This window comes from Mixophyes fleayi, chromosome 8 (genome assembly GCF_038048845.1).
Source record: "Mixophyes fleayi isolate aMixFle1 chromosome 8, aMixFle1.hap1, whole genome shotgun sequence".
Lineage (NCBI taxonomy): Eukaryota > Metazoa > Chordata > Amphibia > Anura > Limnodynastidae > Mixophyes > Mixophyes fleayi.
In genome coordinates this window covers 107764006-107782199 of record NC_134409.1, presented here as the reverse complement: position 1 = coordinate 107782199, position 18194 = coordinate 107764006, and the positions used below count along the sequence as shown (strand labels likewise).

Genomic DNA, 18194 nt, shown 5'->3' with positions numbered 1-18194 from the left:
ACTCCTTAGCAGATCCAAACTCAGAAAGGTTTACAGCTTGCATGCAGGTTTTGCTCTCAAAGCCATTTAATGAAATGATATTTACACTCAGACTGTAAAAATTAAGTGCACTCATGTGCCTAATGCCTACTCTACACGGAACACCCCAAATCAGCCCATCTCCACCTAGTGGCTGATACAAACTTTTGCACCTTAAAGATGCTGCCATCCTGGCCCATAAATCCATGTGCTTCCTGTAAAACCAGGTGCAAAAGTAAGCAAATGACAAAATGGGTGCTGTGGTTTTGCACTTTTGTGGTATGTAAATTGTGCTTGCCAATTTTAAAAAAAACCCGTATTAAATGTAGCACCAGTCACAGGTATTTTCACAGATCAGCTGAGGCAAAATGTTAATTATTTTCACTAATGGGATTAAAAATTACCCAACAGGTTCAATTCTTTAAAAGGTCTTCAAATGAGCATCATCCAATCAGTGACAGATACTAATACCACCCCTGCCAAACCTCCAGTTTAAAGAAGATTTGAACGGAGGACTGCAAAGTCTGTCACTGGTGAACAGGTGACATTTGGAGTGTGCTCCTAAGTAGTCAACACCTGTAGAGCACCCATTTAAGTTTTAGCAAAACTGTCCAAAATTGTGAATGTGGGATCTGTCAATGCAAGCTTGTATAGGTTATAACAAAAAAAAAAAAAATTCAGACATTATCCACATCTCTGAGGTGATCTATAATAAATATACATTACTCTTTGTGCAGAAAATTGAATATGTGGTTATATCACCAGTAATGTAAAAACTGTATAAAAGAACAAGGTAGCCCACTATATGGTCCTACTTACAAGCCTGGAAGGAAGAAGAGGACTACTAAAGACCACCTACCACTTGCTTTTCTTGCTGCATCAGAGGACAGATGAGATCCATATGGGCATGTTTGTATACAGGGTTCATAGTAAATCGTGATGGAGGAGAACAGGTCAGCTTCACAACAACGCTTTCAACAGCTGGAAATGGATTTGTTTCTGTGGGGCGGTTTCCTACAGACAAAGAAATGACCTAACACAAAATAAAACAATTACTTTATTACTATTCTACTTCTCTCTGGGGGATTGTATGTCCCATAAGTAGAACAACATTGTGTTTTGACAAAAATATTAAAATAAAAAATATCTGTTTCAATAAATTAGTTTTTTTATGCATGTGTTCCATATTCTTCATAAACACCACAATATACTGCCTTAGAACCTCTTACAGTTTTCAACACTGACTACGCAACTTACAACAACAAAGGAAATGCTGTGAAGCCAAAAAACAACCATCTAATTGGCTCATATCACCCAAGTGTTCCGACCATCATCTAAACTAACTTATAAACAATTGTAACTCTACACTGTTTGCACACAAAAAAAAAAAAGAAAAAAAAAAAAAGGAGATTGAAAGTGTCTACGGTTTCAGAAGTATGCAAATGATTCCTAAAATAGCTTGTAGTAGAAGATTCACCGGTTATACATAACCCCCTCCTCCCAGACTGCGATAAGTACCTGTTCACCAAGGTCTCTGCAGATTGCTCTGACCCAGTGCTGGAAGTGGTTACGGGACAAAGACGTCTCAAGCAGGTGCAGGCCGATAGTTTCTTTATCATCAGCAGATACACTCCTATGAAATTTCAGAGGCTCAAGGACCCAAGGATTCGGTCCCCCTTCAAATAACATGTCTTTTGAAGAACCCAAGGTAACTAGAGCTACTGAAGATGGATCAATTGTCTAACAATAAAACAAAAATTATTTACGGATCTGGGTTTGATAAAAAGGTACAACCTAACACACAAATTTAGAAGAAAATAAATATAGTCAAAATATAAAATTCTTGACACACAAAGCTTTGGTAATTTCAGCCGCCTTTCACTTGCCAAAAAATGCATTATGTTCCATTTATATCAGATTCTGGAAGGCAAACAAAGGAGAAGATTCTATGTTGGCTGGATGACTGTATGCCAGGAGTGGTGCTTTCGGGTGTATCTATTTTAGTCTGTCATACTTATGAAGTATTGTCCCTAGTTTCCTATGGGTTGTAGGTCACAAATATTGGTATACTGTTTCTGCCTGTAATCCAGTAGCTGGTTTCTGGTTCTCTACTATCTGGGGAATGATAGTCTGTAGGTTTGCAGATTGCTGTATGTCATTTTATCTAAAGTATTAATGCAGGAAATGGAGTAGTTCAATTTTAGGGAGGCTGAATTTAATGAACCTTTTGTGGAATTGGATTAGGTATTGTTTACAACTAGTCCAAATAATCAATATATCCTTCATGTAATGGTTGTAATGCTAGGGGTCTGTGGTGATGGTGATCTCTTCCAGATGTGACCAAAAACCGATTGGAATGTAAGCCTCCACTAAAAACAACAATGAGTGAGAGAGACTTAAGGCTAAATTTATTAAACTGCGGGTTTGAAAAAGTGGAGATGTTGCCTATAGCAACCAATCAGATTCGAGCTGTTATTTTGTAGAACGTACTAAATAAATGACAGCTAGAATCTGACTGGTTGCTATAGGCAACATCTCCACTTTTTCAAACCCGCAGCTTGATATATTTACTCCTTAGTGTTAGAAACACGGTCATTAGTGCTTTCCTGCATGTGTACCATGGACTTAAAGAGGGTTCCTTACAGAGCTCCACTATATTTTACCTCTATTTTTATTGTTAAAGCTTTTGAGTGCTTGTCACAATGCGTACAGTTTTATGCATTTACATTTTCATTTTTTTTTTTAGCATATCAGCTTCAAAGAACTTTTAAAAGGTTTAAAAAAAAAAAGTTTTCAAAAACTTGCCTATGGGAGCAAAATATGCACTAGGAAAAACTATTCTGTGCTGTGGGGAGAAATGTAAAATGCTCAACCTGAGTAGGGTTGTAAGGGGATAGGGTGAGGCGCTGCGCAGCTCAAATCTAAAATGCAGAGTAAAAATAGAGCTCACCAGTATGTGTGCTGCAGTGAGCACCATTTACAATTTGTCTCCATTCAAAAAAGTTTGTATTTACACTCTTTGCAGAGTAACATGGTTTCCTTAACTGCACATTTTAGTAAAATATGCACCAGACTCTAATTTAGCCCCTAAATGCTTCAAATTAACTCCTGTTCGTATGCAAAGCAAAAAAAAGGAGCAAATTTGCACCTTGGCAAAACCACGTTGCATTTGAAGATATTTAATATGTAGGGAAATCTTTATAGTTGGAATAGGACATGTCCTAAATCAACTTTAAATTTCAGGGTAAAAAATAAAGCTATCAAGTATTTGTGTGCTACATGAAAAAGCAGGCAGTATTTTCCTTGTGTGCAAAAAAATAAAATCATTTGCACTCCTTTCATTGTAACATGCTTTGTCCGGGAGCAAATTTACTCCTTTTTTGCTGTTTTGCTTTGTTCCCAACTCAGCATCAGGTCCTTAGTGTGGAATTCAGCAGTGGTATCACTGTCCCTGTGGGTAGGCCATTTTGGGTCAGAACCTCCTGACATGCTGCAACAAAATCTTTATGCAGAATGTTTGGATATAATTATTCCAAGTCCATTATTGCCAGAATGACATCACTGTATGTATTTACAAAATTATTATACTCCTTTTTTATGATATATATGGTACCATTCTCCTTCAAAAATTAAAAATACCGTAAACATTACATCCCCCTTAAACTAGTTTGTGTTTTTCAAAAATATCCATAAGAATGTAGGCTATCAACTCACTAGGAAGATGTGGATCACAAAATACCAAAGTGGACAAACCCTTTAAATAGAGAGAGCACTGCAAAAATGATCACATGAATTCACCCAATGAAGTGAGGAGGTTCAGATCAATTATAGCATTTTTACTTCAAAGTCATATTCCAACCTATTGGTTAAACCAGTGAGACCGAACGATTTAAATATAGTCAAATAAAACTGCATCATGTGTAAACATGAGACGATCACTTAATATATTAGTTATACAAACAGTGTCTGGGATATCAGCCATAACACAGAATCATGTGACCGAGGGGTCATTCAAAGGCCTAACGTGAAATAGAAACCATCCTCTTAAAGGGTAAATGCAAGCTGAATTCACAGATCTATTTATTCTGCTTTAGTGGCTTTATCACCTGATGCTTATTCTACAGGACTAAAAAAAATCCTGGTGTACATCCCAGCAAGGTCAAACTGCTAATATTAATATTTGCAACATCAAAAGATTGTCAGCAACTCCGAGCCAGCACATTCCTTAATAAGCCATAGAGGTCACACTTGCTAGTAACTATAGAGCTGACCATGTTATGTTGCAGTGGATGGAGTTCACTGGACTATAGATATGATTAGGATCACTCTATCAGTACCCACTGTACTGACTTCAATAGCCAGACAGACCTTGGATACACCAGGCTGCATATTTGGTCTGTCTGTCACCCCGACAGGGTGGTCCTTATAGCAATTTATAGACCAAAATGTAAAAAAAAAGTTTTTACTTAAAATAACTACATTGAGATCCACTACAGCTGCATTCAGTTCAGCAGCAGCACATTGCAAACTACTGCAAACAGCACAATTCCCTTCTTGTGGAGACTTAAGAATTAACTTAAGCAGACAGGAAGTGCTATATTGTTATGTAGTGTACACTAGGCCTAACCTAGCACCAGCGCTAAGCAAGACCTTTGTGACTCTGTGGGTTGTTTGAATATATACCTACCTTCAAAGGCACATAGGCAGCAATAATGATTTTGGCCCTTAGATGTATATGACCATGAGTGTAGCTGACAAATATCGTTGTGTATCCAGGTGCATCTGCTTGTACTGTAATACCGCTACAATATTCAGCAGCTGGCTTGAGTCTTCCTAGTAACAAAACAAGAGGGAGAGTGTGAAAATGTCCAGAATTACAGGCAAAAAGACAGATTTGTAAAAGGAATGTAGAGTGAGCCCAGTAGAACAATGTGAAGTTTAAAAGTCCACTACAACAATTTGTGAAACACAAGAGATAGTACAGCTCTATATAAAATTTGGAGTAGACCAAGATTGCTACCTTAGATATAGATGGGAAATGGAAGCCAAATTTCCCACATATTTACATACCTGGTAGTATTTTAAATATCCCAGGAGTCTCCATTTCTACAGCCAATTCAAAGTGTGAACAGTCACTCAGTGTCACAACCTCACTGCCCCCATCCAGTACACCGAATATCCTGAGAGGCAGTTCAAGACGGTTTCCTATACGAGCTTCAACTGGACAAGGGATGAATTCCATGCCGGTGGGCTCAATGACGAAAACCTAAAACATTTGACATATTGAGTTTTGTGTGTCTTATTAATGACCTTAAAGTCACGCATTATTCACTTGCATTATGTATTGAGGATTACTAATCTGAAGGAACAGGGGAAAAAAAAAAAGTTTACTTTTTAACTTGCATTAAAAAACAAACAAAAAACATAATACATATGGCAATAGGCCATTTTGCACAAAAAAAAAAAAAAAAGAGAAGAAAAAAAGGAAGGAGAGTATTATACTTATCCGTTTCTCTGATTCCAACGGGGAACACTGCTACCATGGGTTAGATGAGGGGACCAGGAGTTGGCACTTCTACAGTTAATTGATTAATGTAACTTGTTGACACATCTCCACCCCTCTGCAACCCCCTGTAGCTCCTCGGTATAATTAAAAAGTCTCAAGAAAGGGGAACAAAACAAGCAACCAACTAACAGCAGTGTCCCTCAGATGAAATCAGAGAAACGGATTTATCGTACGTATAAAAATCCTCTTTTCTCTTTCATCCAATGTAGGGGACACTGCTACCATGCTGACGATCTAAAGCAGCCCCTTAAAGGAGGGTACACTATAACAACCCAGCGCACAAAACACAGGCTAAACACAGGAAACGCAAAAAACGTGAAAATGATAAATCCGGGTAAAGGGTGTGGACAGAGTACCAGGTAGCCACCCAATAGAGCTGATCACAGAGGGTGGAATGCTCAACAACATGACTAGGCATCGGAACTGACAAAGGCCTGCTTGATTGTGGACATAATCCACCTGTTGATGGTCTGTTTGGAAGCCAACCAACCCCTTTTATGGGCATAGAACAAAACAGACAGTCCGCTGAATGGCGGACATTCACTCCACACAAATGCAGGGAGCCCGGACAACATCCAAGGAAGCAGGGGAGCTGTGACCCGAAGAGGCAGCCGCCTCCTGGAAGACCGGAACCACAATTACCTGATTCAGGTGGAACCGTGAAACTATCTCGGTCTGGAAGGAGGGAACCGTACGTAACACAGCCATATCGTCATGAAAGAGGAGATAAGGAAAACGCAGGAACGAGGCCCAAGCTCCGAAACGTGCGTTACGGAAGCCATGGCCATAAAAAACACCACTTTCCATGTCAGGAACCGAAGTTCAGCAGAACCCAATGGTTCAAAAGGGGACATCTGAAGCAGCTCCAGGACCAAGCTCAGGTCCCAAGGTGCCATGGGTGGTACATAAGGGTTCTGGATGTGCAGAACCCCTTGAAGGAAGGTCCGCTTCTCAGGAATATCCACTAGTTTCTTTTGGAAAATGAGAGACAGGGCTGAAACCTATACCTTAAAAGGAACTAAAGCGAAGGCCCACATTCAAGACATCCTGTAGAAAAACTAGGAAACAGAAAAGCCCGGTGGTAAATGCGGACAGGGACTGGTTTCCTGGCCTGCAGCACAATATCCACTACTTTGGTGGACAAATTCCTGGACCGCCAGAGACTGGCATCAACAGTCACGCTGTTAAAGCCACCCGAGGCAGGTCCTGGTGTCAAAATGGACCCTGCAACTGGAGGTTGTCGCGAAGAGGCATCCGACACGCCAAACTGACTGGCATGGGTAGGACGTCCGTTAACCAAACCCGACAGGTGCAATCAGTAGCAACCAAAATCACTGAACTGACAGAAAACCAAAGAAAGCTTCAGGGTGGAAGGAAACCGGTATCCCAACTGCAACTCCCACCACATGGTCTTAACGTCCACCACAACTGCCAAAGGGTCCCTGACAATTTTGGCGAGACACCATGAGGTCCACATTCAAAAGCACCCACTTCTGGACCAACCATTGAAAAATCTCCAGATTTAGAGACCGGCAGTAATGTCTGTCTGCTGAGGCAGTTGACCTCCCTGTTTTTCTAGGATGAAAACGACAGAAATCACCAGAACGAAGAGTTCCACCTGGGCATATATCTGAGCAACAACCTGCATTGCTCTTCCACTGCTGGTGCCTCCTCGGTGGTTGACATATGCCACGGCCGTAGCATCGTCTGACTGAAGGTGGACTGGCCAAGTTTGATGAAGCAAGCGGATAACCCTAAAGGAGGGACTGAGCCCTCCCCTGAAGGGCAAGCAACATGACTCTTAGACAACAGTCGTCAGAAAGACCTCTCGAGCCAACAAAAGACCCTGTAGGCGGCGAGGGACCACTGCTCACAAGCCCAGAAGACTGGCATCCATGGTGACTGATCCAGGACCGTAGGGCAAAGGATCTGCCCACTAATAAGTGATCCTGCAACAGCCACCAACTGAGAGAGACGTGCCTTCAGTGATAATTGGAACGATTGGGAATCCAGGTTGAGACGAGTGCCCGACCATTTCTGCAAGAGTTCCCACTGAAAGATATGAAACTGCCTGTAAGGGAGCGTCTCGAAGCAGAAACCATCTATCCTAGCAGCCACATGCAGAGGAGCACTGAAGGGCGATGCTTTGCTAGAACCCTCCTCACGTGATTCTGGAGGGAGCACACCTTGCTCTCTGGAGGAAAGATCTTGTGTGCCTTGGTATCCAGGATAAGGGAAAAGAATAAAATGCAGTGAAAGGGAACAAACTGGGACAACATCTTCTATCCTGAACCTCAGCTCATTAATTTGTGCATTTCATCTATGCAAATGTCTTTTTTTAAAAAAGTATGTAACAGAAATTTGTTTTTGTTTATTATTTTTTGGGTTTTTTTCTTCGACTAGCTGATCAATTAGCACAGAGGTAGTGTATTCATAAATCAGCCTGACTATATCTTAGCATTGAGTCTATGGGGAGATGTATGTGGGGTCAGACGTGTGTTTTCTACGTTTTCTCACAAGTGTATGAGATTCACAGTTAGACAAACATTGGACAGCATCTGAAGACATTGAGGAATGAGCTAGATCTGCACTACTTCTCTAACTACAATGACCATTGCAAGTAGGTATTTCTTTAAATTCCCTCAACTTTATAGCTTTTTATTCTTGATTCACAATGTTTAACAAATTGCTTTTCCTACTCTCCTTTCATGGCATTATCTTTAGGACTATATCATTTGTCACTCTTCCTCAAACACAAACGTTTGACCACATTGCACCTTCATTACTCCGCTCACCTCTAGTTAACACCATGAACTTTTGTCCTATTTATTATCTTTAACTGGCACAGTCTCACCTGTTGCCAGAAAATAAAAGGTCACACATTTTACAAACATCTTACCTATCTTTTTCTCTTTCTGCTTCTATTTGCTGGCGATTTCTTACCTTATCCACGTCCCCCACACCCATCCCATACATATATCAGAACACTACCACAATAACACAAACCTCAATGCATCACCTGTCTCCACTCTCTTCCCAAGTCCTTTAAATGTGCCTTTTGAAATGCACGTTCTGTTTGTAACAAACTTAACTTCATACACAACCTCTTCCTCTCAAACAACCTCAACCTTCTGGCAATAACAGAAACATGGCTTATGGAATCAGACACTGCCTAACCTGCAACCCTTTCATGTGACTGCCTTAATTTCACCCACACCCCCAGACCTGGAGGCAGGCAAGGAGGTGGGGTTGGGACTACTCCCCTCAACAATGCACATTCACATCTCTACCACATCACTTACAATCACATCTTTTGAAGTACATGCTATTCAAAGTTTTGATCCATTCTCTATGCGTGTTGCGGTGATCTATCCCCCCTGGAGTGCACCAACAATTTCTGGAGGATTTCGCTGCATGGCTCCCTCACTTCTTATCTTCCGACATTCACATCATCATCCCTATTTGTAATTCATATTCGAATGCTACTTCCAAACTTCTATCTCTAACATCCTCCCTCGACCTCTCCCAGTGGGTTGAATCATACACTCTTCAGCATGGCCATTGCCTTGATCTTGTATTCTCTAGACTATGCGCAGTGTCTGATTTCCTTAACACACCTTTCCTCCTCTCTGATCATCACCTTATCAGCTACACGCTCACCCCCTCTGCTCTAACATCTCTGCTGTCAAACTCCACCAGACCTCGTCATACCCGCAGGAATATTAACTCTATTAATCTTTAACAATTTTCCACCTCTCTCCAACACCTTCTCTCACCTATCTCTACATTGTCCTCCCCTGAGATGGCAATACCTCATTTTCACCAAACCTTAGCAACAGCACTTGATCGAGTGGCTCCAGCGACTCTTCATACTATACGTCGACTTCAATGTCAGCCGTGGCACACTAAAGGAACACAAAATCTTCAAAAACTTTCCCATAAAACAGAACGTCAATGCCATAGATCTCATAGCTCTAATGATTTCTTCAAATATACTTCTATCATTCCTATCAAAATGATCTGGACACTGCAAAACATACTTCCAATCTCTCTATGCTCAGGCTTCTAACTCCAAGCACCTTTTTAATGCATGCAAATCTCTTCTCAATCCTCCCACCCCAAACCCTCCATCTACTATCAGTGACCAGGATCTTGCTTCCTACTTCAAGGACGAGATTGATAAAGTCAGACTAGAAATGGTGTCCAATTCCTCGACAAGCAATCAGCTAAATTCCTTCTCAGCACCCTATGACACCCTCTTCATTGTATCTCACAGATGAAGATAAAGTATCTACCATCTTCTAATCTTCCTACTCTACCTCCTCTTGATCCTATTCCCTAACAAATTAGTAGATCCCTGGCTCCTGTACTCATTCCACCTGTAACTAAAATCTGTAATCTCTCGCTCTCTACTGGTATCTTCCAGTCACTACAAAATCACACAGTGATTACTCCTATTCTGAAAAAACTAAATTCTGACCCAAACTCTCTCTCATATTACCATCCCAAAGCTCAACTCCCCTGCCCCTTCAAGCTTCTAGAGAGACTTGCCTACACTCGCCTCACACAAAACACATTTGACCATCTTTAATCTGGCTTTCGTTCTCAACACTCCACAGGAGACTGTGTTGACTAAGGTTGTCAATGATTTGAGCACTGCTAAAACTAAAGGCCAATACTCTCTTCTAATTCTCCTGGATCTCTCTGTTGTATTTGACACTGTTCTCATACAAACACTACAATCCTTAGGTCTTGAAGACACTGTCCTATCCTGGTTCTCATCCTACCTTTCTAATCGCTCTTTCAGTGTTAATTTCTTTGGATACACCTCTGTTCCGATTCCTTTATTAGCTGGAGTACCACGAGGCTCAGTACTAGGTCCTCTGGTGTTCTCCATCTATACCACTTCTCTAATAAGCTTCTTTGGATTTCAGTATAATCTCTATTCAGATGATACCCAAATTTATCTATCCTCTCCTGATCTCTCGACATCTGTGTTATCCCATGTTACCGACTGTCTTTCTGTCATTTCATTTTGGATGTCCTCTCGCCAACTCAAACTAAATCTTTCTAAAACAGTTGTTAATATTCCCACCCACCAACAGAAGCATACCTGAAATTTCTATTTCTATTGATAACACGACCTTAAACCCCCACCCCTCAAGCTTGCTGTCCAGGTGTGATTTTTGACTCAGAACTTTCCTTTGTTCCCCACATCGACTCTATATCTCAAAAACATTACCAGAATATGCACATCTCCCGCATTGACTATTGCAATACAAACTCTAACCCCTACAATCTATTTTGCACGCAGCGGCCAGATTGATTTTCCTTGCAAATCGATATCCCTCTGCTGAATCACTGTGTGTGTTTCTACACTGGTTGCCTGTTTTTTTTTTTTACCAAATCCAATATAAAATACTTTTATAAGTCAACAAGGCCATCAACAAAGCTGCACCAACATACATCTCCTCACTTGTCTCAAATTATCTCCCAACTTGACAACTTCGTTCTGCACAAGATGTGCGTCTCTCATCCACTCTCATTACATCCTCCCATTCCGGTTTACAAAAATTCCTTTGCACAATAAGTATTTCTTCTGGTCTACAAACCTTCAAGCGTTCTCTGAAAACGCACCTCTTCAGGCAAATTTAAAACATTCCTCAACCACCTTCCTAACCTCACTAGATTACCACCCGTTACACAATTCACACAAGACAACAACCCTCTGACAAACAGTGCTGTGTGACTGGATCATATATCATACTAATCCCTTTTGTTTATTTTTTACCTTTGTAATCTGGCTGGACCGAAATGAAAATACGTCGACTTAACCACATGTATTCAACTCTCATTGTCCCATAGATTGTAAACTTGTGAGCAGGGCCTTCTCACCTCTTTGTCTTTTTAACCCAGTTTGTTTATTACTTACTGTGTTTGTCCCCAATTGTAAAGCACTACGAAATTTGCAGGAGCTATATAAATAAATGTTGACGACGATGATTGATAATCCAACCATGTTGTTCCAGCACTGTGACGGTGAGGGAAAGATGGCATCTCAAGAGCTGATCTGAGTCTGCCTTGATCATCCAGGTAAGGGACCATGCTTACACGCATGGAACGCAACCGAGCAGCCATAACCGCTATGATCTTCATGAAGATCCGTGACGCCATGGAAAGGCCACACGGAAGCATCCAGAACTGAAAACAGGAGTCCCCTACTGCAAACCTGAGAAGGGACTGATGACCCTCCCAGACAAGCTCTTGGAGGTAAACATTGCAGATGTCGATGGAGGCCAGGAACTCCCATAACTCCAACCATTTATCACAGATCTCAGAGACTCCATATGCAGAACCTGTCCACTCAAAGATGCAGGTTCAGAACCTTGAAATTAAGGATAGGACAAAAAGATCCATCTGGCTTGGGGACCAGGAAGACGTAAGCCGTTCATTGGTCTCTGAATCGCAGTAGGCATCTCACTAACCATGCGGCCACAAAATGGCGAGGGACCGTGTCAGGCTGCAGGCTTATCAGGGAGCTTGGATACTGAATGACTTTATGAATAAGAAGACCTGCCCTCTGGGAGTGATTCCTAGCCGCAAAAAGGTCTACCTCTGGGAGATTAACCCCTGGTGGGCAAACCAAGGGCTGGCGAAAGGACCCAAACCAAGGCACACAGGATTTGGGGGCATTCTGTTACCTCCTGTCGACTGACAGATCATGTTATCCAATTCTAGGCCAAAGAGGACTGAACAGAATAGGCAAGAGCCTCCTGGCAGTTTTTTGACTCTGTGTAGTCGTCCCAGGTACACAACCAGAGTCCTCCTGGCCGCAACCTTAGATACTGAGATAGACACAGAAATGGAGACCACATTTTGAGCTGTCTCATAGATATCCCAAAGCCGCTTTTAAATGCAGAGCCAGGGGAAGTAATTCTGAGTCCTGCAAACCCTCTGTCAGCTGGTTGGACCAGGTCTCCAGCGCCCTAGCGACCTATGCCGAGGCCCTCTACCATGCAGTTGGTGCCATCTTTAAAGGGCTGTCGAATGGGCCACTGGAAGGGCCACCAGTGTATCAACTTTAGGCACCTATTACCAGTGGGCCTTCTCATTGGGATCGCAAGGGATAAAGACCAGGGAACCAGCAACGGATGACGAACTTTCGATCTGACTGTTTCCAGACCAACTCTAATAGACCTGCAAGTTCTGTAGATCACGGGAAAGAGACAACCTGCTCTTTTTGTCACTTGAAGAGACCCGGTCAGCCGACTGAGGTTTGTCTAAATCTAAAAAGGTCTAAGGCCTGACGCACCACCAGGGTCAGATCTTCTACACCCTGACTCCCGGAAGGTTCCTCCAAATCCCCAACCTGAAGGGAGCAGTACACACTTTTCCTTCCCGAGTCCAATGCTTTATGGAGGGGATGAGTTGACACATCTGATGTCCGGAGGATTTCAGGAACACATTTAACCGGTTCACACTCATTTTCTGTCAGGGAATTGATACTTTCCCTGCTTTGCTGCAGGTTCATTGCAGGCAGTTTTGCGATAGCCTATCAGCGTGAAACCCGCAAATCTGCGCATCCTCTTTCGCCCGAGTCCTGTATATGTACCCGAAGTTTGGTTCCTGTGGTACTCGCTCCACCTAGTCCCCCTCACCTATATTGAGAGGGGGACTTGTTAAAAACCGTGGAGATGGCGGCGCCGTCTTGGATTTGAAGCATTCCATGCCCAGGTGCAACGCTGATTATCCTGACCGCAGCGGTGACTAACAGTGGCTGAAAGGAAAAGGAACAGAGGGAGACTGTAGGGGCCAGTCCTTGTGAAACACGGATAGCAGACCCAGGTAACCAATGTTGTGTGTTGCCACACAGCACATATACCTAAATAAAGTAAAACTAAATAAAAAAGCTGAAAATTTATTAAATTAATAGACTGCAGAGTTTAAACTAAGCCCAACTTCTTGGGCACTTAAACACAGAGAATCTCCAGGGGGTTGCAGAGGGGTGGGAGTTCTGTCAACAAGTTACATTAAACAATTAAACTATTTAAGTGCCAACTCCTGGTCGCCTCATACAACACATGGTAGCAGTGTCTCCCAGATTGGATGAAAAAGAGACAATGTATATGTATATCTACATTTATTAATTTGAATGGGAGCACTGTTTGTTTAATTTATTTAAAATTAAAAACCTATTACACTTTCTACCACATCTTGCTTTGGAATAGTGCTCCAAAAGGTCAAATTATCAGGTAAAATTGTAAAATATTTATGTACAATAATAACTTAGAAAGAAACCATATCTCAAAACCTTGTTTTATTCATATTGTTTAATCTAATGACATCACTAATTTAAGAGACAACTAAACCACAGCATTTGAATTTCCATATATTCCCCTGCAGCTCTAGTAAACAAAATAAAAATATTAAAGTATTACTCTCCACCTTCTTCACAGACAGACTGACACCCCTCCCACTACCTTATTGTAGTGTCCTAAAGGAATTGGATACCAGTCCAAGCCAAGGCTGCAATCATTTGATCTGCAGTCACAATACTGGCCCTGCCCATGTATACAAATCCTCCAATCCACATTGTATAGTTATGCAGATCAAGTCTGCAAATACCTCCTAATATAGCCTCCTGCAGTAGGAAGAGAAGAGTATTGTATACATATTTAGCCATATAATCCCTTCATTTATTTAAAAACCAGACAGGGCCACTGATATAAAGCATGATATATTATTGAACATAAATGTTCTTTTCACCTTCATTTCTCCGAAATGTAGAAGATTTTGGACATCTCGAGCCTGTATGACACCAACACCAATGTCATCTCCAGTCGTCATCAGCCCTTTAACTGTGACAGTGGCCACTGCACTATTTGATGAGGACCATGTAAAATTGCCACTTCCACCTTGTACCTTGGAATTTCCAATTGGGAAAAAAATAAAAAATAAAAAAAAAGTTTTAAAATATTGTAAAAATGTTCATTTTCTACACAAAGCAACAGTAAATGAAGAAATAGGATAGAAAAATCCCTGCAAAGTGACTATTTAAAATATGGACAATAGTAAATGGGACTCTTAACAACAATTATTTCAATATGTGCAATTTCGGTTATTTGGTTATGTGTTTGCATAATATTGGAATATTGGAAGCACCCAGTAGAGATTCCATTTTAGAAAAGTGATTTGGTTTTGGAACTTTGGCAGGGTTCCTGGAACCTCTAGGCGACATCAAATTTGGAAGCGCTAAAGATCTATGTGATGTTAAATACTTTTGTCTTTTTCGACACAAAAGTATTATAGGAGTGAGATCTTTATTGGCTAACCAAAAAAAAAAATATTATATAATATTTTTTTGGGGTTAGCCAATAAAAGGTATCACTCCTAAAATATTTTTGTCTTTTTTGACACAAAAGTAATTAACATCACATAGATTTTTCTGGCTAACACAGTAGTGCAATAATAATAATAATAGAAAAAAATTTTTTGCTACACATTTTGAAGCGCTAAAGAGAAAGTAGTTTTATTTTACATTTTGAACTGTAACACATATGCCTCTGTAGTTTATACATTGTATCTATCTAGAACATGGATATAAAACATGTGTTAGTTGACCTAGAGAGTGGTATACAGCACCTGTATAGAACAGAAATTACCTGAATAATGTACTGATAGGCCCCCGGCTTTGGCTGCCAGGGAAAGGTTAGGATTTTTGGTGACAAGGTAATCGGTGTGTAGATCTCCACCTCCTGCTGATTCCTTACTGGATTTGGCAACACGTGAACGCCTCCATCCTGCAACACAACAATATATTGGTAAATCTTCTGACTACTGTTATTTTATTTATTATTTGCATTTTGTATTGTTGTAAATATGGAAGTACCGATTACCCTGTACATCTATTGATATACACTCTAGATACATTTTGTACATCCATGCCCAACTGCAATATAATCTCTCGCATACATTATGTAAGATTTTACTTAATTTATTCTTAAAGAGCAAGTTAGACCAACTTAATGCAAGTCCCTGTATTACCAAGCTCTGTATTGCCAGAAAAAAAATGATTATATTTAAATGCATTTATGTCTCAAGTATCATGCATGATCTCAAATTGGGGTAGGGGCACAAATCTATAGCATCATTGCAGTGCAGGATCCAAAGAAACAGGCCTGAAGTTCCTGGACAACATAAATGCTGGGCACAAAACTGATTAACAAACACAGCTAGTGCTAGCAGCCATAAACTGAAATACTATGCTTTTCAATGTTAACATTTTGCTATATATGTCAGCACCCTTTTCGCTGTTAACATAAACAGAAACATACATACTTGAAGGAGGAAATGTAAGAGGGCAAGGCTAAAAGGGCAATTCACAAACACCAAGTGCAAAATCTAGTAAGAGGGTGCAAATCCTAAAGCTAGGTACACACTACAGAAATTTCAACCAACTTTTTATGCTGAGCGATTTTACATGCGATCGATTTTCCGATCGCTCGGTCCATGGACTGCTTGTTTAGCGACTTTTTACAGCCATGTTGTCGTGAGCAATGACTAATTTCGTACTCACTGTTGTGAATCGGTCGGAAGTTTATACACACTACACAGCGGAACCGAGATTGGAACGAAAATATTAGACGGTACGACCAACCAAATGAGGCGACAATCGTCCATTTGGGCAGACTTTCGACCATCGTGTCACTGCACACACTGACCCGACTTTTGAACGAGCGGTCGTATGTCGGCTGATTGAGCCGATTATTGGACTAAAACCATGTAGTGTGTACCCAGCTTTATTAAGGCTTCTGCGTCTTGACTTGCAACTCGATCTTTAAATTTGAGCAATTTTGAAGTTCTCCTAATTTAGCCTGGAGAACATACACTCTTTAAATCTATCAGTTATTCTGCCCAGATGCAATTCAGATGTTTAGCATTTCTGCCAAAATATGCATGATTATCAGGTTGAACAGGCACTTGAAGGAACAACAAGATCACAAAGCTGACCACACGCAGCCACGGGATAGTCATGGATCGACACGTTTTTCCATCATATAAAAAAAAAATTAATCCAACCATTTTGATTATTCAGAACAATCGTTTTGGCGTCGACACACTATAGGATGTTTTGTTAGTAACTAGACACCCTAGAAAGCAATGTGTGCTAGGTATGTCTTTGTGTGGGAGCATAAAACAATTTACAAATGTCAGGGAATAATTATTTTACGAATGAAGGAGAGAGTAAGTAGAGACATGAAAAAGTCAGTTATATGAAGAAACATATATAATCTGAATCCAGAAAGGTCCAATGCTTTGGCAGTATGACCACATTAGACAGAAAGCACTAACGAGTATGATGCCTCTAACAAAGATCTCAAAATGAGCAGGCCATGAGCTTTAATCTATTATTATTTCATCTAAGTTGTGTCCTATTTCCTAATTTCAGGCCCTTGCTCACGCACTACAGAATGAATTTGTAAAGTACATGTGCCATTTATTTGTGCCAACCAGCCAAATTCCTCCTTGTTTGCGGATACAGCACAGATAGCAGCTCATTGTCGAATATACTGTAACCACACTATATTATAGGACAGTAATGCCAACTTCTACACTACAGGTCTATGGAATATTGTGCCGCTTATTTTGGGTGATATGACATCATAAAAACAGAAAGCAATGAGCAAGGTAAAGAAAGCAATTGTTTCCAGTACACTAGGGGGCCCGATTCAATTCTTAGCGATGTCCCATGAAGTGCCTGTGGAATGATCGTGAAAGCCCTCCATGGCTATACAACTTCACAGATTTTCTATGGGGTGTGAAAAAAAATCTGCGATGTTGGGGTACAGTAGAACCGATAAATGTGTATAGCCGGACATCTAAAAGTCTGGCGGCACATCACAAAGAACTAAATCGGCCCCTCTCAGTTTAATTTCACTTCACCCCCCAAAGTCTTCACCTTGCACTGTCTCTTTTTATTCCCACCCTACCGTGCCTCCTGTAAATGTCAAAAAAAACAGGGGCTAATGGCTGCTTTATTAGCGGAGGTTTAATATGATGCGGTCTCACAATAGACACACACACTTTGCACCCCCAGCAGTTACATTTGTTACTGCACCCTTATGTATCAAGAGTTCCTCATACCTCTTTGTTGCCGATTTGTAAAGCAGCACAATGCTGGACCTCTTTACTTTCTGTATCATGTCATTGAATATAATTTATGTCATGATCCCCTACATGTACAGTGCTGTGTAATATGTGTGCTTTATAAATAATTATACTATTAATACAAATAAGTACTAAAACACAGTGTCAGTCATTTTTAAGAGACTGTCACAGTATATTTCTGTTCAGCTGATCGCATTGCAATAACTATCACTGGATAGTGTTATCCCAGGGCCAAATTGTTAACCCTTCAACCCTATGGGTCAAATTTCCACCTTTTATAGTTTGAGAAATCTAATATCTGGGCAAATATAAGACACTCAAATGTACCGTTGTTGAAAGGAGGTCTACTCTTTCATCGGGGATATAATCCTTACCATCTAGTGCCTTACTGGACGTGTACAAGCCCAAAGTTTCTGGAGGACAGATCCTGACTTTTGAAACC

The 18194-nt window shown here is 40.8% G+C and overlaps 1 protein-coding gene across 1 annotated transcript in view; it reads right to left on the bottom strand.

Annotated features, from left to right (window-relative positions):
• NUP210 (nucleoporin 210) overlaps positions 1-18194 on the bottom strand; it is a 70620-nt gene that overhangs the window by 34683 nt on the left and 17743 nt on the right. Inside the window, exons 11-16 of the mRNA XM_075183118.1 lie at positions 15247-15384; positions 14351-14506; positions 5089-5284; positions 4706-4851; positions 1537-1758; positions 878-1051 (exon numbers count right to left, since the gene is read on the bottom strand). Coding sequence (XP_075039219.1) covers positions 878-1051; positions 1537-1758; positions 4706-4851; positions 5089-5284; positions 14351-14506; positions 15247-15384 — 1032 coding nt within the window. The remainder of the gene's footprint in view (positions 1-877; positions 1052-1536; positions 1759-4705; positions 4852-5088; positions 5285-14350; positions 14507-15246; positions 15385-18194) is intronic.